Source organism: Dicentrarchus labrax, unplaced genomic scaffold, assembly GCF_905237075.1.
Source record: "Dicentrarchus labrax unplaced genomic scaffold, dlabrax2021, whole genome shotgun sequence".
Taxonomy (NCBI): domain Eukaryota; kingdom Metazoa; phylum Chordata; class Actinopteri; family Moronidae; genus Dicentrarchus; species Dicentrarchus labrax.
The window spans coordinates 16,369,124-16,390,869 of record NW_026136713.1 but is presented as its reverse complement, the minus strand read 5'-3'; the positions used below and the strand labels follow the sequence as shown (position 1 = coordinate 16,390,869).

The window sequence follows — 21,746 nt, the reverse complement described above, 5'->3', positions numbered from 1 at the left end:
TACTGCAGCCACCAGCTAATACTGTTTTGTAGAATGCAGTGGGTTCTGATAAATACTAGTGCCGCTGACTGAATCTGAGCAGGTGGTTGTGTCAGAGTCTCCCTAGGCTGTTTCTTCTAAAGAATGGGTTCTTGCCTGTCAGGTGTGTGTTGTTGTTGTTGTTGTATGCATAGGCGTGCAACTCCATGCTTATGTGGTGTGTGTGTTTTTGTGTGTGTGTTAGAGAGAGAGAGAGACACAGATAGGCTCAGGGCCTTTTCTCTTATATAACTGTTGAGAGGGTTTCCTTTGCTCCCTACAAAAGCCATTTCCACTTTTCTTTCAGATGGCTGCATGTTCCCAGGGACTGGAGGAACAGTGCCGTGTGTTAATTCTCTTACTCACTGGTGTATCCTGTTTTACAGTATCTCCGCATCTGTGTTTTGTCAGATCATGCATGCCTGTGCACGTACCTATTTGTGCTTGTGCTTTCTTGGAGCACATTCTTTTTTTTAAAATACCTCATCAGAGCCTGTATTTCTATCCTTCCATTATTACTCCATCTATGTTATGCCGCTGCCACAGTAGGACAGTGGAGATATATTGGTGGATGGTTTCAGTAATGTCACAACATGCAGTGATTTTTGTTATGAGACTATTTAAGGCCTAAGGCACTCCGGTGCTTGTTATTCAGCATCAGTTGTGTCATTTGTGATGTCTTTCCCAGCCTGCTCAGGTGATTTTACCCACAGTCATTAGCTTCTACAGTTTGTGTAATACAGTGTTTATTTTCATGGCTATTTGACAGGTTTATATTAGGATAAAGACTTTTTCTGGACGTGAGTCAACACAGAAGAATGTCACCTTGTGTTTGGTAATATGATGATCCCTTATCATCTGACAGCACCGTCTTAGAGCAGACACCCCACAGGCTGAAATGTGTTACAGTTGACTTTCACAGAGAGATTTTTAGGTGTGTATTAATGCCACTATTAACTTTTACTGTAGCCTTTCTTTTTTACAACTTTAACTTTTTACCTGACTATAATAATAGCTGTGTATTGTATATTTCCATGTCTCATTACAATCGAATTTTTCTCTACAATACTGCATTTTAGAGAAGAGGTCATGAGGCCCAGGTCCTGTCAGTGTTTAGTGGATGTTTTTTGACACGTTCCCGGATCCATATTCTTCATATATATTTGCAGCATCTATTGAGGCAAATTTGTGTTTTTTAGGGCTGTATAAATAAAATTGACTTAACTTGAGTACTAAGATACTTAATAATTATGTCTATAGCTGAGAAAGCTGGAATTTTAGTAGGCACAAAATCATTCAAATTTTAAGTAGATAGTTCATAAAATACAAAAATGATTCATGATGAACATCATTAATCCTACATACATTCAAAATTAATATTCTCTGAAGCGTAATGTGGCCATTGCACTGTTATTACATCCATGGTCAGCTCAAATACTAGCTAACAAATGTAACCAACATTGACATTGGGGACAAAAAACTGAGGAAACTAGGCTGGCAAGTATTTACACTCAGCCAAGGTGCCAATACATTATTCAGACCTGATTAGGGGTTGTCATCTTGCTGCTTTGTCAACATACAGGCTAATATATGCTGCCTGTTGTCTTGGGGATCATGTCTGTTTTGCATAATTGCCTGTGTCTTTAAAACTGTGCCAACTCAACCTTCCTTATTTGGAAATTTCCCACAAATAATGTACACATTCATAATTTTCATAATTAACACAAAATACTGAGCAGGTAAATGCAGCATCCTGATTATTTATGAATTATTTGAAAAAACACGCTGTATGCAGCTCTTTGTTGTAATCAAGTGCCTTTTTAGTAAAAGTACTTTTTTCACATTTACTTAAAGATCATTTACTCTTTCATATTTGATTCTTAGATTTAGAACTATGAATAGGCATTACACTAAGATGTAGCAGTTACAGTTATCCAGTTCTTCTCTTTTTTGAGCTCAGAAGAAATCTTGTCTGTCAAGTGGGAAGTAAGTAATTGGGGTGAATTTTAAGTAATTGGGGTTTTCTTTGTGAAAAAAGAAACAACTGCTGTGATCTAAATATATGTTAATTGAGTATTTGTACCCTGAATAGAATACATAGCTCCAGCCATGGTCACTTTGTTGTTGTCCTAAAATAATGAGACAGAAGCTAACTGCCTGTATAGTATTCAGCTAGTTAGAATGTATCCTGCAGGCCTCTGTGAAAGATGGGCTGGATTTTTCTGGCAGCTGCCACTTCTTGTGTACATTATTTAGTTTAACTTTCTGCCTCTGACCTCTCTGGCTTCCTGCTACACCACATGCAGCGTCAGAGAAAACCCTCCATCACATACACGTATTATGCAACCCCCTCCTTGTAGTTGTTCCTCCTTCCCCTCTCCATCCGCCTCCCTTTCTTCCTGACCTCAGAACTCGTCATCCCTGCCTCCATCCTTCCATCTCTGTTCTCTCCTCTCCCCAGATCAAGTTTTCTCTCCCCCACTGTTTTTTCTTCGCTCCCTCACCTCATCTCCCCTTTATTCACTCCATCCCGTTCCTCCCTCCAGGCATGTGAAAACACCTGCTTCCTGCAACCTGTTGTGTGTGTGAGTGTGTGTGTGTGTGTGTGTGTGTGTGTGTGTGTGTGTGAGTATGAGAGTGTGTGCAGTCATATATTTTAGATGGCAAGCTTGTTAGTGAATGTTATACAGGACAGCACTATACCAGGTGTAGTCTATGAAGTCTTTGATGGTAGGAATTGACCTATCAACAGAAAGTAAGATGCTGAGAAACACAGAATGCCAAACAACCTTGCACCCAAATATGGCTTCACTGCAGAGTTTTGCATTTCAATCCGATATTCTGCTTTTGAACTCTCATGGCGTGGAAGCAGTGAGAATGTAAAATCATTTTAGCTCAGAGGACAGGTGGAGATGTACCCAACCCACCTTATAGTGACTTACACATCTATGGCATCTAGTGGGCATGATGGTTGATTACAGTGAGCAGGCTGTTTATTGCCAAAAAAAAGTGCTCCATTGTCTCTCAGATGACTAGCCTCACCAAATAATTTTACAATAAAATATACAATACTCTGCCCCCAAAGCTCCACAGTACAAATATCCAACACATAGTGCATGCAAATGCAGCAGCCAGAAAACTCTGGTTGGATGGTGGTAAGGCACTACTCCTCTTACCTCCCAGTGTTTTGGGCCGCAGGTGGCTGACAGTGCTCTGATGAATGATGACACTAGTGAGCTCACTCAGCGCACTCACAGCCCGCACAGTAGAAGTACAGTAAAGCAGTGCTGGCTTAGGCAACCAACCAAATCCTAGCATAGGTCATTCAATTTTATCCCGCAACCACAGCTGGGCTCTCAAATGACCAATCTTTGGGCTTTATTTAAGTACCCACTGGCACCGATGGAGAACAGAAACATAAATAAATAACAGTCTGTATTTTCAACAGTGTTTCTTAATGCTTCCTTTTTGTTGCAGTTTGTGAAAAGTTACAATCCTGTCTTAAGGGAGCTTGTTACAGTGTCTTTTAGCAGAGACACTCTTTCCCCTCTGTGGGAGATTTTACAGACATTTCAGACTTACCACACCTTCACTGAAGAGTGGAGAGCTTTAGGGATTTCAGTTTGAAAATGTTAAGAACTCTTTGTAATCTAATGTATCTCCTACTGTTAAGAAGGACCAATAGTTGTATTAATGAATAGGTAATGAAGTCAGCATGTGTGCAAATCAAGTGACATTAAGACCACTAGTCAGAGAAGAAGATCAAATGATAATAAAATGTTGATAAAATCAAATGAATAGTGGTGAATAGGTCATCTAGATGAAGTGAACTGCTGTGAAAGTGTTATAATATATAATAATAAGGATATAATCTGATACTATAATGGCTTCTCTATTATTTTTTAAGATGTAATGATTATACACTCAACATTTTGGAAAAATATGCTTATTGTTTCTTGTCAAGATTAGATGAAAAGATTGATAACTTTTTCATGTCTGCAGGATAAATATGAAGCTACGGCCAGCAGCTGTTTAGCTTAGCTCGGTAGAAGAAGGGGGAAACAGCTAGCCTGGCTCTGTCCAAAAGACACAATCTGCTTACCCCTAAAGCTCATTAATTAACATGTTATATCTCCTATTATACCTCCAATAAGTCCTATTTCTTGGGCGGGAGCAGTCACCTCAGGTCTTAGCGTCAATGCGATATTGCCAGGCAACCAGTGTAGATAAGATGTAACTGCAGGCAAGAAAGCAAATAAGTGTAAATCCCCAAATGACGCACTATTCCGTTTTACAGTTTGATGGGAAAAGTCAAGTATGCACTGTCAGCAAACAGTGAGAGTTCCCCCCAGTGGTTCCAGTGTTATTTGGATTTTTAATAGAGGTACAGGATGGCAGTGCTGAGTTGGAGTTCTCTGTATTGTATGCTTTCAGCCATTAATGCCACAGTTAACCTACTTCCTTTAGCAAATAAAATACAATTATCAGAGTAGCACAGTAATGAGTTTCCGTCACAGAAGTGTGGAAAACAGGTGAGACGTATATTAAATTAGCCTCATATTATGTTTCTCCTCTGTAAGCTTGTCTTTAAAATACTTTTTTATTCCACTAGCGACTTTACATACCCTAAATTCTGTCAGTGTTTATACAATGACTTTGTGTCTTCTCTTTCTCTGCTAGAACTTCAAAATATTATGCATACTCACTAGGGGCAGACATAAAGAACACATTCGCAGGGAAGATTCATCTTGTTCTGCAGCCTCCAGAACACACAGATATTGCACTGGTTAATCATTAAATAATAATTCATTTTTACTGGTCCCATGGCTATGTCATGAATGAGCAGGAAGGTTTTCTCCTAAAGCTGTTAGGTCTAGGAATGTTGTGATATCACTCGTGATGACTTTAACCCTAATTTCTCCACCCTACTTGGCATGACCTACCTCTTTTATCTCATCTATCTCTTACTATTTCTTAAAATTTACTTTGCTCTGACCCACTGACTTGCCTTCACACCAGCAGCCAAATTGAGCTGAACGAATAAACAGCTGATGTCTGAACAATGGTGACAAAACTGTGTTCAGGAAAAGTCCAGCAATTTATTTTTAGGGCGCTTTGTGGTTGGAAGGCCTGGGAGGAAGCAGGACGTCAGTGTGGTTGTGTGGGGATGGGAGGGGAACAAAAGAATTGGAGCAGACTGAAGGGGAAATGGGCGTGGTGGGCTTTGGCTCCCATTCGCCAAATACTTGACTGACCACAGACAGATTGATTTGCTAGCACTGAAATGTATAGTCTTATTCAGTGAGACTTTATAAAGAATTTGACTAAATTTGCAAAAAAAGAGATGAAATAAATGTGTTGAATTAAACTTAAAGAGTTTGGTTTATGCAGTTCTTACTGGTGGTGGACTTAATGCTTAAAAAATAGAGTATGGGTCTTTTTTTATAGTACTTCATCTTAAGGTGAGAGGTGCAGTTGTTATTACTCATATGGTTGTCAGTGTGGCAGTAATGGATGATGCCAATATTGTAGAAAATGACCACTCCCTAAAGTAGCAGAGCTTCCTGCCTACATCCTACCAGGATACTACTAACTATTATGAGTGGATATTGCCCTGAGGCATGAATTTGGAATTATTGCTCTGCGGCAATGGTATAATTACACCACGCTTTTTCGGGAGCATTGCATCAACTTTGTTCAAGGAAGGTGTCGAGGATGTGCTTTGTACTCACATCTGTTTGTAATATTCATTGACAGGATATTGAGGCACACTCGAGGTCTGGAGAGAGTCCAGTTTGATGACATTAGATCAGCCTCTGTTATTTGCAGATGATCTTCTCTCTTTGGTTTAATTGGGCCGTGGTATCCGATGCGCACTGGAGTAGTTCTCTCACGGGGGAAAGATGTCCCAATCAAGTGGGGAGTGAGCAGCTGCTTCTCTGGAAGGGGTTCAGGGTCATTTTCACAAGTGAGGATAAAGGGTGAGATCATGAGATTGACTGTTAGTTTGGTGCAGTGGCTGCAGTAATAGACATTTTATCAGAACCTTGTGATACAGAGTACACAACCACAAAGCAAAGTTACATTTTTATGTTTCTCCGGATCAGGGGCAAGCGAGGATTGACCTCATAGAAAAGCATTAAATGGAAACGATTTTCAACAAGCTTTGTATCATTACAATGTGGGTAGTACACACAAATGAATAATGTTCATGAACTTCCCTCCACTTTGCCTAGAGCTCCCCTCTCATTTGTCAGCAAAAGCCTGATGACGCATTTCTTTTTTGAAGTTCAAACTGCAGACTGTACTTATGCATCTTTTGGACAGTCATATGAGGAGAAGGATGGCTCCTCCTCCGGGTGCCGAAAAGAAACTGGAAAATAGCGGCAGTGTCTTGTTGCTAACATGGCAGCGTGAAAACATACAATACCCGTTTTTTATGAGGCCCATTCAAGACTAGCTTAGCACATATGCTGCTCCAGTTTGTTAGTGCTATCAGATTTTAGCCTAATGTTAGCTCTGAAAGGCTGTTTGTAGCAGTTGTGGAGGTTTATACTTCAGCAGGAGTAGGAGTGGCCTTGGAAGGGAATTGGCCCGGTGCATTATGGTTGTTGTAGGTTTTTTAGGGTGGGTCAGGTATTTACAAAGCCACCTCCCCTTGAAGTTACAGTGGACAATAGCGTAGACCAGAGGTTCTCAACATTTTAGTTGCCAAGGATCCCCAATCTGATACACATCAGGCCGTGGACCCGTTTTTGAGTAGATGTAGACTCAGGGACCCCCGTCTCATAAGATTTAGCTATTCCATAATTGTCTATACTGAAGATTTGGAGATTTACATTGAGTGTGAAACCTATGAACTAAGTAGTCATTCTTATACATCCTCTCATTGGGCTAACTAAATTTTTCCTATTTTTCTGGCCCCAGGTTGAGAACCACTGGTATAGATAATCTGAGATAGATCCATGAAACAATGGAGGGATCTGAATTGCTCTGCTTGTCCTGTTTAACTCTGGACCCATAACTTGATAAATTACAAAAATATGTAATAAATGGAAGGCACAAAGCAGTCATAACCCAGACAGGAAAGAACATGCTGCAGATTTGATCTTCATTCATTCATTCATTATATATCAATTTCCACCGGGAATACTGATAGGTGTGGTGCAAGCTTGCATATTCTGGTCTTTGTTTGGGGGACACAGTAACATGAACACTGAAGCTTAAGCTTTAGAATGCTGCAACTGTGTTAAAATAAGTGTTGACCCAACTACACAGCATACTGTTGGATGAGCTGGGAATTTCTTTTTAAATTATTTTCAAAATCCATGTAATTTTTGAGTTCATAATTTGTTTTTAGGTTCGACTGCATTACATTACATTAAAAACGTTTCAAAATAGTTGGCATAAAAATGGTCAAACCCCAGTTATACTATAATAATACAAATCCCTCACAATAACGACTGCCCGGAAAACGATGCAAGTCAACTGTGCTTGTTGTGTATGTAATTCACATACAGTAGGTTTAAGTTCAGTCTTATTTAACATGTGATTCTGTGCTGTGGGAGATATTCTGCCGTTTTTACAAACTCTCCCTCTCTTTGTATATGTATGAGTATATTAGCATTGGTGTCTGTGCAGATTTAGACTTTCAGATGTGACCTTTGTTGTCTAAATGTCAGGGAGATTGGAGAGGGAGCCCACAGAGGTAGGGCAGGCTTATGTAATCTGCTCGCTCTGCGTTTCACACACACATGCACACACACAAGCACAGAGCAGGAAAAAAAGCTTGTTTGAGGACGGTTGTCATATCTCAGCTGTGATGCCTCGTACAGCTCTCTGCAACTCTCTGAAAGCCTGGCTTTCAGGAGCCATTGCTTTTATCAGCATGTATGTGCAGAAAGTGCCCTGGAAATTATTTATGGCTTTAAAAATACTGATATAGTGCACTCCTTTGGTGTTATTCTTTTAAACTTATTCTGAGGTCTTTTGATCCATCCCAAAGCTCTCAGCCAAATGTGAAGACAGAGCGTAGTTTGGAGAGGGGTTTTTGTGTCTGTGCGTGTGTTGGATGGTTGACTAGGCAGCGGCTGGTTTGGGAGTGCGCACGCTGAACTGAGCTGATTCTCCTGTATGAATTCATTCACAATCATGTTGTGCTCTCTTCCTAATCTGCCAACAATGAGAGGCGTGGACACCGGGACAAGTGCTGCATGCTGGGATGCGCTCATAATGCAGCGTTCACCTTAATGTCACTGTGAACATGGAGGCCGAAATAAGGATGTGCATGCCAATGGCAAACACGTGCATCAGATGGGAGCTGGAGCCATTGTGTCTTGTCACTCACAACACTCGCAACGCTGAGGCTTAAAGGGATACTGCACTGAGAAAACACGTGGCTCTGAAAAGTTTGTAACAGCAGCAGTTTCTTGGCGAAGAAAGGTGTCCAAACTTTTCAGAACACTCCTGAAGCACAAACCACTTCTCCAGTATCCATCCATATGCTCAGTATGTTTCGGAACAGTCATATATTTGCCAAAAGAAATCCACCTGCAACTATGCTTGTTTATCTTGGCCCTGAGCGTAAAAAAGTTAAGCAAGCGACCAGAATTTGTTCATTTAGCTGTATGTCAGTGCAAATGTGACAGTTTGGAACATATTGAGCATATGGAATGGCAGCTTCAGAAAAGCTTTGAGCAGTTTCCACTGACATTTTGCTACCTTTTTCCTGTCATAAAACGAATTAATTCAAGGGAATAATATCTTCATACAGCTCAGTCGTGACCTTTAAAATTATATTGAGCCAAAATTATATTCGTTGTGACTATTTGGGGTGGTTTTTGAATGTGTGTGACGCTCAGGAAACTGTTACTCTGTTTTATAGTCGTTTCCCTTGCAAAGTCTGTGTATGTCATAATGTCTTTCTGGGCCCCGAGCGTCACATGATTATCGCATTACCGCTCATCACTTTTCCTTGGGGCTTGGAAATGAGATTCACTATAAGTATTGGCCACACCTCAGTGCTTCTGAATATATTTCCCTGTTCTACAAATTATTGTTTTGCTTGTTTAGTTTAGAGGACTGCAGATACATGGAGATGTGCATGTGTCAGCTTTCAGCCATGTTTTTGCACCTTTATTCCACACCTTCACATCTGGAGGTTGCCTCTGATCTGTGGGACACAGAGCAGCTCCACAGTTTGAGGTGAACTGGTTTGCTCAATGGCACCTCAGTGGTGATAATGAGCCATTTGGCCATTTGGAATCCATTGTATATTTCCCTCCCTATATTTTGAGCATATAAATCCAGGTTTGTGTGCATGTGATGTGTTGCCTCAGCATACTCAATTTAAACGGTTTAAATGTATCCACAAAATGCTTAAAAAGCACTTTATCCTAGTCTCATTACAATATAGAGTGTCATTAACACTTTGCACTGTTATGTTATTCAATTAAAGAGGAGCTTCACTGATTTTACACATCAGTTTACAAGTCACAGGGAGTACCCCACCCAGCCTGTGGAGGAAGTGTAAGAAAATACCCCTGATGATGTTATTACAACTAGGGATTGCACATTTTTGAACAGAAAGCCTACATTACAAACTGGGGGAGTGGAGTTTTAATCTGTCCTATGCAAGTTCCCCTTTATGGAAGTGTAATACTAAATTAACATAATTACTATGTAGTAATTAATGCAAATTGTAATATTACAATATTCACAAAACATGTTTTGCACTCAACATTATTATTGGCAAGCAGGTTATGAATAATGTAGGTTATTGATGTCACTTCCTACCATCTTACTTCTGTAGTTGCGTCAGCATAAACCTTGTAATGCTGTCAGAGGAAGAGTATTAAATTTGAAACACCTTGCAACCTTTATAGCTGCTGTCCAGAACTTTGTGTTCTGCATTTTGTATTGAGATAATTATAATTCTTGCTTTTCTTCCCCTCTTTCTTTTTATGCATTAATAATACTTAACCCAGATTTTTTGAAGATCATTGTTCAAATTTTAAAGCATACACAAATGTGTATTTTAAACATGAACTTACTTATAAGGTCAGGCTACCAAACATTTCCCTGTCATGACCATGTACTGCCCCAAACATCATCACATGTTTCTGATCCTACTGTTGTGATATGATAACTGAATGTGGTTGAGAACTGCCTATCTAAAAATGTATTTTATAAAAAGATTTAGATTGCAACCTCTCAAACAAAGAGTCAAACTATGTTTTCATTTTATTTGGGGTCACTACTGAACTACCATGGAAGGCACCTGTAAGTGATTGCTGCTTGCATCAGTGATGCTTGAGTGTAAAAGTGGTTGATTATCAGATCAACTGGGCACATTGTATCTGATGGATGTCTGGTCAAAAACAAAGTGGCAGAAGAGCTGACATTATGCCAATAAAATTATAAGATGGTGATCACTTTGAGGAACGTGCATCCATTATTCTGACATTTATTCTCCCTCATCACGGGCTGTTAATGATAAATGATAAATCACCAGGGCACGGCGATATTTTTAGATTGGGTGGGAGATGAATGAGGTTATGATTTTGGCCTCTGTGGTCGATGTAGTCAGCGAGGGGCTGGCTGTGCCCCTCCCCCGACTGTAGGTGATGGCTGATGCCGGTAGTCTAGCAGTGGAGCGCTGATCTGTATTAATACAGGACCGCCTCTCAGCCTCACAGCCGATCTCTCTGCGGTCCCCACTCACCGGAAGGCAGCTCGGCAGCTGCGAACAGCCTGCGCACAGCTTCTCTCTTGTTTGCTTTGAGAATCTATTGGCCTGAGAGTCGGTTGGTTTAGGGGAAGAGGCGAAACACCGGCAGGTGTTGACTAGCGGGGAGAAATCGCGGTGCAGACTGATGACGATGATGATGGTGAGGATGATGCATCTCTTCCCGTGCCTTTATGAATTACATCGCGTAGTGTGAAGAGGCGTAGGGGAATCTTTTTTTTTTTTCATTTCTTGCCTAACTGTAATGGTGGATTTCTCGGTCGCTTTTGAGGCTACGTGTCTTGACGGGAGAGCTGAATACCGCCCGTCACTGAGAGCGCATCTCAGCATCGGCCCGCAGCGCTGCGCCATGGCCTTGGATGTCCAGACTTGCGTGGTGTTTACGGTGATCGCGGTTCTGGTGCTTGTGAACGTGCTGTTGATGTTCATCCTCGGTACTCGTTAATGGATCTGCGCTTGGGGCCCGGTTCGCAGCGCACCGCACTTTCACACAGGAGAGGAGAGAAAGGCAGTGCGCGTTGGTCGAGAGCGGGGACACCCGGCGCTCCATCACGGCTACGCGTTGAAATGAATGACGTTGGTACAACATAATGTATTTCTGTTACCCCCCCTCCCCAATCCTTCGTTATGTCTTGTGTCCTCTCACCGTTTGTGATAGCTAGTGTTGTCTGGTGGTGGTCGTAGTTGTGCGGATACAGATCTGTGATGCTCTTACCTTTTCTGTGGTGACTGGAAATTCATATCCCCCACATATAAACATGTCCCCCCCCCCCCTCCTCCTCCACCACGTCGATCTCCCTCTCTCCTCCATGTTGTATACTGTGGATTATGCGCATGGATTCATTTTAGTATATAATAATTTGATATTTAGATGAAAATATCAATCTGATGGTATTTTTTTAACCACAGCCTACTGCTGCGTCAGGACTTGTTTTCCTATTGTGAGCCACCGTAGCCACATCCACAATATGGCAGCTAATAGCTGAGCAGTGATCTCTGCACTGGAATAAATGTGATGTTTGGAGCAAATTGTGGTGCAAGTGAGAGGTTTGTGCTGCTGATCATAGACTCTGGAGGACCATTGTAATCTCAGCTGAACAGGGACCAATAGCAGGCAGGGCTAGGCCTAATAAAGGAGGGCCTCCATCACTCCAGGTTTCCCCCATTTTAGATGCAGCTAAACTGAGCTCCCATTTCATAGCCCACAATATTAACATTTCTCCTGTTTGTAACATTTCAATGTGGCACCTGTTTCTGAAGCCCACACTTTATCACACCTGGTCCCTAAATAGTGACTGATAAAAAATATATCACTGTAAGTGCATATTTCCTACAAATCCAATGTTCTCAAAGTGAAACCGAATGTCAGATGGAGATAAAAATGCCTATTCTTTTTTTTCTTCCCATACAGTGGCATAATGTAATAAAGGATTGGAGGCAGGTGTCATGAATGTTGAATGAATGTCAGAAATAGATATGCTAAAAGCCTATCCCAGAGCCGCCCATGACAGTCCTATTAATAGGGATGGTAGGCTGGCTAGGTTTTGTGAAGATACTGTATGTGCTCTCTCACACTCATGGCTAAGTGCTGTGTGTTTTCTGTGTGTCTATAGTTAAGTAGTAAGTGTTGTACTTCAGGTGTAGAAAGTCATTTTTTGGCGGTCATGTATTATGAACACAGATACCTCTATCACATGCCGTTGCATGTGGGCTGGTGTTTTCATCACTGGTACAATGCAAAAACATCCTTCCTAGCAGGGACTCCCACAGGACTGTAAACATAGCATCATAATATAGTATACTGCAGTGGTTTTGACTTGGTCGGTTAGCAGTGATAACACAGTGCTACTTACACGTGTGTTCACGTGTAAGCATGTGAGCATGTTAAGTTGCATGTGTGTGTGAGATAGTCTGGGTGGGTGTTATCTGTAGTTCCTTTTTTGAATCTGAGTCCTGCACACATCCCAAGTGTTCACACATTTGTAATCCCCCCAGGGCAGGTGCCTTCTAATAGAGCTCTGTTAAATGCTGTGCAGTCAGAAGTGTCAATGTGCGGATGGTGTGCACGAGCAAGACAACAGTGAGGATGTGTGTGTATTTCTCACCGGTTTTAGTCAGAGCGTCTTTGATTGGCTCCCAGACTCAGGGTATAAGTGTATTACATAACAGGGTTGGCAGACACAGGGAGGACGGACCGCGAGACTCACTCGGTGCGTCGGAAAGAGAAGCCTCTTTCTGGAATACAGCATCTTGTTACTCGACATCGCAGGCTCATCTCTTGCGGAGGACCATCACGTCGACCGCTTCCAAAAGAGATTTAATTATCATGATTGTATGAACCGGACTTCTCCATGCATACACTCTCTGAACAGTTACATGCCACAAACATGGTAAGGCTGGCTGAAGGCGCGCATGTGTGTGTGTGTGTGTGTGTGTGTGTGTGTGTGTGTTTGCTCAGGGATGCTGTAGGTGCTTTGGTGCAGATGTGCTATGGCTAGAGATAGAGGAGGATGTTGGAATGCAGTGGAGCTGCCAGTGCAGTGAATGCTGATGTGTTGTGCTGCAAAGATGATATAAGCGAAGGAATCGGCTTTCTATTCTTACATATGTACTTGTCAGTCTGTGCTTGTATATGAAACAGAAAGCCTTGTCATACATGTCCACGTATAGGGATAGATTCCTCTGCATTCATTTGCATTGACCCAAATACAGGTTTTGCGGTTTAAAGACGGCTGGTTCGCCCTCTGATCTTTGATGTTGTAACTGCAGTGTAACCATAATGATGACATAGGTCATTACAGTTGGTAGACACACAGGTAATGATGAGTATTGTGGCAAGACTTCTCTGTGTTTGTGTGTCTATGTGTTTACTGTGTGCCATTTGATCAAGCTAGGTATGAGGCTGTGCTATGGCCGGTATTGGGAAGATTGATTATGTAATGCTTTTAATTTATTCAGACATGTAGAGGGAAAAAGGATGCAATGTATTGGTGAGGGCAGTGCTGATCTCATTAGGGAGATGGAAGGATGAGGGGAAGGAGAAAACTGAGCAGGGAGGAACATTGGCTGTGAATGGATCTCTATCTGTCCCTCTCCCTCGCTCTTTCTGTCTGTTGCCTATATTACAGCAGATTGATGGGGACCAGAGAGATTGTGCTGGAGGTGGGGTTGGAGAGGGGGGTGGGTGGATTAGGGCAAGCAGACATTACAGTGAAGGAGCAAGAAGTAAGACTGACCTCAGTGCCAAGGCTCATCTGTTCTGTGAGTGCTGTTTCAGGCAGAGGTCCTGATGTCAGATGGTGACGGTCAAGTAGAACTGATTTGGCTTCCTCTAGCTGTCCATTTGGATAATAAATGATTTAAATCAAACTCCTTTTCCTGAATAAACAATGATATTTTATTCTTTTTGAGTACTATTCATTGGTCCTGTTACCATGGCAGCGTGACACATGTTTTTGCGGTAATCCTCCTCTCTTCCTGTAGTGGAGAGCTTTGAGATATAGGCTGGAGCTATTGTTACCCCAGCTCCCAGCCATGTGATATCTGATTGAATCAGCCTGCTCAATTACATCTTTGATCTAAAACCTGCATGCAGAGGTCTACACTATATACCTTTGTATTTTACATTGATATGGAAATATAATGGCACTAGATTCTCTAATGGGATTGCTTTGTCATTTTAATATTTAATAACAGAGTGCAGGTCCTTAGTGGTCAGTCTTTACTCTTCTTTCCTTGTGTGTGTGTCTGCTTACACAGGCACACACACGCACGCCTAAATTGGGAAATATTCTGGTGCATCCTGAAGTGTCCTTGCCTCATCCCATCATCTTGTCAATACCAGTGAAGCATCCTCATCTGTCGCCATGACGACGGCTGTTCTTTCCCTTCCAGGCATGGACGTCCCTCCCTATGTTCACTCCTCTGCCCTGATTGGCTTATGTCCCCTGTAGCTGTCTCAGTAAGCCATCAGGGAAGTAGACTTGTCTACAGGTTGAGGGCGTAACGTAGATGCTGAGTCCGAGAGCTTAGATTCTCATGGGGGGCGGGGGGGGTTGAAACACAACAAACAAACACACAATCTGCAGTTTCTCATGGACGTTATGGCACACACTGCATCAGCACATAGGAGGAATAGCGTTTTTTTGCTGAAGTGATGAGGTGCATTTTAAAAGGTTTTCCCATTCAGGGATTTAACTTTGTAAGAGGCAAAGAAATCTTAAAGGACTGAAGGAAAAAAAACACAGAACTAGCTCTGTCTACAAAATACCAGTAGCTCAATCAATATTAATATACAAAATCTTTAAGAAGTAAAGAATTAATTTATTGTCCATCTATGTGACATCCCTGTTTCCAGGCCTTTGATAACTCCTTACCTAGAGCCTAAGCAGCTCCTGTCAGGCTTGGTTAGCGCTGGCTGCTCTGCCCACAGCCCCAGGGATTGGATGCATGGTTTGCTCTGGACTGGAGAATGCTGATGAACACTACTTTGGAGAGAGCAATTGGAACAAACAGTTGGAACTGTGCCACAGATGCATACAGGGGTGTAATGTATATGAAGTTAGAAATGTTAGAAAATGTGGCTGCACGTGAGTGTGTATATATATGTGGCTTTGTGCACGTCTCAAGGCAACAAAGCCCCTGTGTGATGGATGGTGAGGCTGCTTGGTAGATGGATGATGTCAGACTCAGGTCCTTCTCAGGAACATTGTCCGCTGTCTCTTGTCCTTTAATGAGAGCAACCTTTAGCCTCTCCAAACCCCCTAAAGAATACTGATAACCTGACAGGCTAGGCTTCCATGCCTTTACGGACCATGCCCATCGCATGCACATAAAATAATACTCTGCTCATGTGCATTGTGCAGGAACACAGTTGTACAACTTAAACATTTATTTTCAGTGTCGCATAATGTCCACATTATTTATTCATGATTCTAAAATCAATAGAAAAGATTTGATGAGTCATCCTTCCATGTTTTGTCAAAGACTGTGCTGCAGATAAAATAACAAGGCCCGGTGACAGCATGAAGGAAGGGAGATTATCCCTTCACATTTGTTTGCTCCTCAGCATTTATATTACATTAACACATGTAATTATTCTAATGTCATAATGGGCCAATTACTGTCCCTGTGTGGAGACTGGTGCTGTGATTCTGAACGCTGTGTTGTTTCTCCACTAATGGCTCTGCCTTTTTTGTGTTGTTGTATTTTGTTGTGCTGTACTGTGGTCTGTGTCGACTATTGTGTTGTTCTATTTGCAATCCCTAAGCTGCCAGTGGGCCCTGGCTTTGAGGGTGTGTATTTGCATCCATTAGTAATCTGAGTGGGTTTAAAAACAAGGATTCACACAAATCGAGGCCAAAATGAGGCTGAGTACTGAATTACAATCACTTTCAAATTTGATTTATATGCTGTTTTAGATCACGTGGATCCATACTTATTGGTCAGTGTCTGCAGTGCTGTCCATGCTGTTTTTAGTGGTTTCCACAGCAGTGGCTTCATGTAATGAGAATAAAGCATAAGATACGATATGTCTTTCCCTCCAATTTGTCCAGTTGATAAGTGGAGGTTCAATCGTCAACGCTGAGGCGGTATGGGACCATGTGACCATGGCGGACCGGGAGTTGGCGTTTAAGGCCGGTGACGTCATCAAGGTGCTGGACGCCTCCAACAAGGACTGGTGGTGGGGCCAGATTGATGAGGAGGAAGGATGGTTCCCTGCCAGCTTTGTACGGGTGAGTTAGCTGTAGCCATGGCTGGCCAGCGACCATAGACACAACACACACCCACTCACACAGAGAAATGGAGGCATATGCACACAAGCTGATAAATATCCAGAGGAAGGTGCACCTGCACATGTATTCTGTCATATACACAAAACACATCCACACACACACAAACACACACACACACACACATACTGATATGCTTGCTACACACAGACACACACGATTGAATAATGCTATATTTGAATAATACATAACACTGACGAGATCAGAGAACAGCTAGCTAAGTGCCTTTATCGGGTGTTCAGGGACAACGAAACAAAGATGCTGATGAGCCCCTTTTTTAGTTTGGCACCACCTTCAACTCCTACCCTTGAAATCCACTTAAATTTGCAACGTCCTCACTTTATCGTGATTATATAATCTCACCCACATCTGAGCTCAACTAAACCAAACACAAAGATCTGATTCAGCTGTTACTGTATGTTACTCCATAGTTCTTTTACTCAACTTATTGAAGGAATAATTAGCAACGTTGTTGTAGGATGAGGCTTCCCTCAGTCCCCCCTCCCCCTCCAGACACTCATGGCCATTTCCACCTGTCCACCCTTCCATATTCACTCCTGAGAGGGCAGGGCAGACAGGCTGACTGACTGTCAACCAAAAAGTATCTTTCTCTTCTGTCATTCTCTCTCTCCAAGGTGGAACCCCACCCTCCTCAGCCCCAAACAAAACAGGTTTTCTATATCAACCCCATAGCAACTCCACGGTTCCAAAACACCACGTCAAAGGTGCGTTTTCCCAGCTTCATCTACCCATCCAGCCTGCCCGCCCACCCGCCCGCTCCAGTCTGTCCACACAACGTTCCCTCGACATTACCAAACATTAACGTTACCATGACGTTATCACATCATCCTTAACGGGGTCGATAGAGAGGCAGAACTGATGAGTCAAAAGTAAAACAAACAACAAGTTAAATGTCTTCTTAATGGCCTGTACTCAAATTCTACAAATGGATTCATATAGAAGTAGATGGATTCTGGAAACATTATTCCTGTTAACATTCATTGTTATTTCTATTTTGAACATTGATTATTTTTTCAGTACTCTATTTACTATTGACTCTGACTATTTCTCAGTCTTAATGCTGCGCTAGTAGTTCTCGTCTGCAGTCAGTGCTCTACCACCCGTCACTCTGCTTGTCTGTGGCGCTGCATTTCTCATCTTGTGTTTGGCATTCTACCCGTCGGTTCTTTGATGTTCTCTTGGCAAACTGTGTGTCATCAGGTGTTGGCTGCTGGACATCTGAAACCACGCTCACTTGGCCCTTTTCTATGAGCGAGAGTGGAATACACTATGTATGTGGTCCTGTGTGTGTGTGTGTGTTGGTGTGTGTGCGTGTGCGTGTGTTGGTGAGTGCCATGCATGCGTGAGGAAATTGTGAGGTTGTGTGCGAGTGTATTTGCATGCATATGTGCAGGGGGGAGATTTATTTGAGTCACACACAGGGCCGAAGCTGGGCATTGAATATCTCCTGGGCATCGGTCTCAGAAAGAGTCTTTTTTAAAACTCTGGAGTGTTTGGCAGTTTGTCCCTCACCTTTCTGACATGCTGGACCAACAGTCTTACTCACTGTCCAAACAACCAGAGACTCTCTAAATGAAGCTCTGTGTGTGTGAGACGTGTGTTCATGTATGTGGTGTGTATGTGTGTGTGTGTGTGTGTGTGTGTGTGTGTGTGTGTGTGTGTCCTATATGCATTCATGCTCATGAGGAGTGAGTAGTACCTACAATGTTGTGATATGACCCTAAACGTATCTGTTTACTAATACTTTTTTCATCAGATTGATAAACTTAACTGATAGACTTAACTGAGCATATTTCTTACTCAAGTGCATGTGTGTGTGGCTGTGTGTGTCTGTGTGTGTGAATGTGTTTGTACTCAGCTGTGGGTGAACCAGGAGGATGGGGGAGCAGAGCCAGCTGAGGGGACGAGCGAAGTGCAGAACGGGCACCTGGACCCGACCAATGACTGCCTGTGTCTGGGCTCGCCCCTCCAGAACCGAGACCAGATGAGAGCTAACGTCATCAATGAGATCATGAGCACAGAGAGACACTACATCAAACACCTCAAGGACATCTGTGAGGTACTAAGCACATGTACACATCCACCAACACATACACGGCACACTTTACTACCAAAGAGATGAAGGGGAAAGATAATTGGACTGAACTGAACTGAAATGTGTATGAGAGAAGAAACAGCCCTTTTTATGCTCCACAAGGGTCTATGATTCTTAACACTTCACACTTTTATTCAAGAAATGTTTTTTTTATGTTTATTTCAAAACAGTCCAAAAATAATTCTATTTTTATTAGTTATGAAAACAGTTGTCAGTTCTACACAGTAGTGACAGCTGCCACACTTGGAGTGATCTAGTCCAGATTAAATTTGTGATTATATTATGAATCATACCGAAGTGACAAGCTAGAATTCACACCTAATAAAATTAAACAAATGCTTTGCCAGTTGTTATATTTTTAGGATGACAAGCCTTTTATAACGGTTCAACATAACACTGTCAAATTTAAATCGGAAATCCTGACTTATTATTTAGAATCAAACCTTTAACTATATGAACAATTTCCTAAATCCTGTGAACTTTCTCATTCTTTCTAGATGTACAGTTTTCACCAATTCTGATTTGTCTAGCTTTGCATGTACACAGGCCTGATCTTACATGCCATAGTGATCCATTATATAACCTAAAACATGTATGCGTGCACAGTACAGATACAGGATTTATTCTATAAACATTATTATGTCACATGGAACAGTTGTATCTTTGTGTTTCTGTCTTGATATGAATTCAAATCAAAAAGTCAAAAGGAAAAAGTGCCACATTATAATTGGTTCAATAGAAACAAATATCTATGTCGTAAAGATTTCCAGTAATGGCTAACCAGCAACAGGTTTGTTTAATTTCTGAGAGAAAACAGACCATAGTTATAATCAATCACAGTTCCATACACATCTGTTTGTCCCAATGCTAGCACTAACAACATAACATACTGCTAGCAGTACAGTAGTCTATTGCCACAAGTTCTTCCCGCTAAGACACAAAAGGTTTGTTTCATGTGAAGCAGTTGTTTCTTAAATATTGTTTGTTACCAGCACAGCCATGTAAGTGAGTGCTGGTTACATAGCGGTATTATCTGAACAAAATACCATAGCATCATGACTTTGGGTGGGCAAGATTTTCTAGTGCAAATTCTTATCTTTGTAATCTTATCGAAACATCTCTCCTCAATCCTTCCTCTGTTTACTCTTTGTCTGTATTCCAGGTGCAGCGTAATGTTTAAAAATAGTTGCAATAAAGCGTAAATTTCACCTTCTCACCTCCACACTCCTTACCTATGGAGGTACCCAGCATTTTCCAACTGGCTATAAACATACACAGGCAATAGATTATTTATTAGATGTTTTATACTTTGTCAAAACTAATTAACATATAAGAATGTGAGTTACATATACTTAAAAGTAACAGATTTAAGGATTTAGGAAAGCTAATTAGAGTGGAAGAAATCCCTTTGCACATGAAGTCAAAATGTTAGTAAGCTGTTGATATTTTCCTGGTTCTTCATGGAACACGTGACTGTAGTGGCTGTGCTAGTCAGAAAGCGTGCTATCACAGAGGAAGCTTCCTAACTTAATATAAAATACATGATATATAAGAAATAATTAGTTTTAATCTTGTGCCAGAGATTATTTTGGAAAAAGATTTTTTCTGAAAAAAAAACCAAACACTGCTTTCATTTTGATTATTTGCATTGAACTCAACTTTTCGAAGCAAAACAAAAAGGCTTAGCATTTGTTTTTCACAAAGACAACAGAGAGAATTCTGGGTGGTGGAGTGTGAAATAGCAAAAACCTACCTCTTACAGCAAATCTTTTCCCAACGTGCCAAAGCTTCGGGGCATTTAATTAACCACAAGAATTGAACTGACAAATTGGGGCCACAGTTCAACCTACACAAAATTGCCTCTACAGAAGCTTCTGGAGAGTCATAGTTAATTTTGACTCCAATGAGTTATTTTTAAGGAATGACATGTTTATTACAAGGAATTAACAAAAATAGTGATGAGATGTAACAACGCTATGGCCTTTTCTGATGCATTTTCTGTCTCATAGCCTTGCAGCCATGTTACAGTTCAGGACCAGGCACTTACAAACTGTATCGTCTTTGAAAGCCTCACAGTAGTTGTAACCCGTATTGTTACAGGGCTACCTGCGCCAGTGCAGGAAACGCGTGGACATGTTCAATGACGACCAGCTGAAGGTCATTTTTGGGAACATCGAGGACATCTACCGCTTTCAGATGGGCTTTGTTAGAGACCTGGAGAAACAGTACAACACAGAGGAACCACACCTCTCTGAAATTGGACCATGCTTTTTAGAACATGTGAGTTCAAATAGTGTTTTTGCTATTTTTTAACACACAAAAAATTAGTGTGAAAAAAACAACCTCAAACATGCTGTCCAGCAAAGAGCAGCCATAATTGCTAATAATTTTGTTAGGCCTGTTATCTCAAGATCAGAACTTAATTATCTCGTTATCTTGAGATAACAGTTAAGTTGTGGAGATAATTAAGTCACCAGCAAACAGTTTATCTTAAGATAACGAGATAATTAAGTCATGATCTTGAGAAAACAGCTCTAATAAAAATGTTAGCGACCGGCACTGCTCTTCTGTACACATTGGCACTCCTATTCCAAGTATGTTTTATTAAAAAGAGGATTCATTACATATTTTCCTCTCTCATCATGTGTCTTTCTGCTTATCTACTCTTTATTCTACAGCAAGATGGCTTTTGGATCTATTCAGAATACTGTAACAACCACTTGGATGCTTGTATGGAACTGAGCAAACTGATGAGGGATGGCAGGTACCAGCACTTCTTTGAGGCCTGTCGCCTCCTCCAGCAAATGATTGACATTGCCATAGACGGCTTCTTGCTCACCCCTGTCCAGAAAATCTGCAAATATCCGCTCCAGTTGGCTGAGCTTCTCAAATACACCGCACAGGAGCACAGGTACTGTACGCTTAGGCCAAGGTCACATTTAATCTGCTGATTGTGTTGTTCATTTGTTTCTAAAAAGAAGACATTACTGATCCATCATTGTGTTCCAGATGCACTGTGCAGTGCAGTCGTTGCAGGTGTTGTGTTTATTTGACTGTAGCAGTGATTATCCAT

At 41.5% G+C, this 21,746-nt stretch overlaps 1 protein-coding gene across 10 annotated transcripts in view; it reads left to right on the top strand.

Moving 5' to 3' along the window:
* LOC127374887 (rho guanine nucleotide exchange factor 9) overlaps nucleotides 1–21,746 on the top strand; it is a 43,593-nt gene that overhangs the window by 8,767 nt on the left and 13,080 nt on the right. For 5 of the 10 annotated variants that reach the window (XR_007887286.1, XM_051420569.1, XM_051420565.1 and 2 more), the window contains 5 exons: nucleotides 16,321–16,500; nucleotides 17,193–17,282; nucleotides 18,437–18,637; nucleotides 20,774–20,953; nucleotides 21,352–21,584. Coding sequence is in view for 9 of the 10 variants with exons in the window: in XM_051420569.1 (XP_051276529.1) it covers nucleotides 16,321–16,500; nucleotides 17,193–17,282; nucleotides 18,437–18,637; nucleotides 20,774–20,953; nucleotides 21,352–21,584 (884 nt within the window). In the remaining variant the exon portion in view is untranslated. Of the gene's footprint in view, nucleotides 1–10,644; nucleotides 11,346–12,947; nucleotides 13,156–16,320; nucleotides 16,501–17,192; nucleotides 17,283–18,436; nucleotides 18,638–20,773; nucleotides 20,954–21,351; nucleotides 21,585–21,746 lie in introns of those variants that run through there. The other 5 variants (XM_051420573.1, XM_051420571.1, XM_051420574.1 and 2 more) reach the window with 5 other exon arrangements.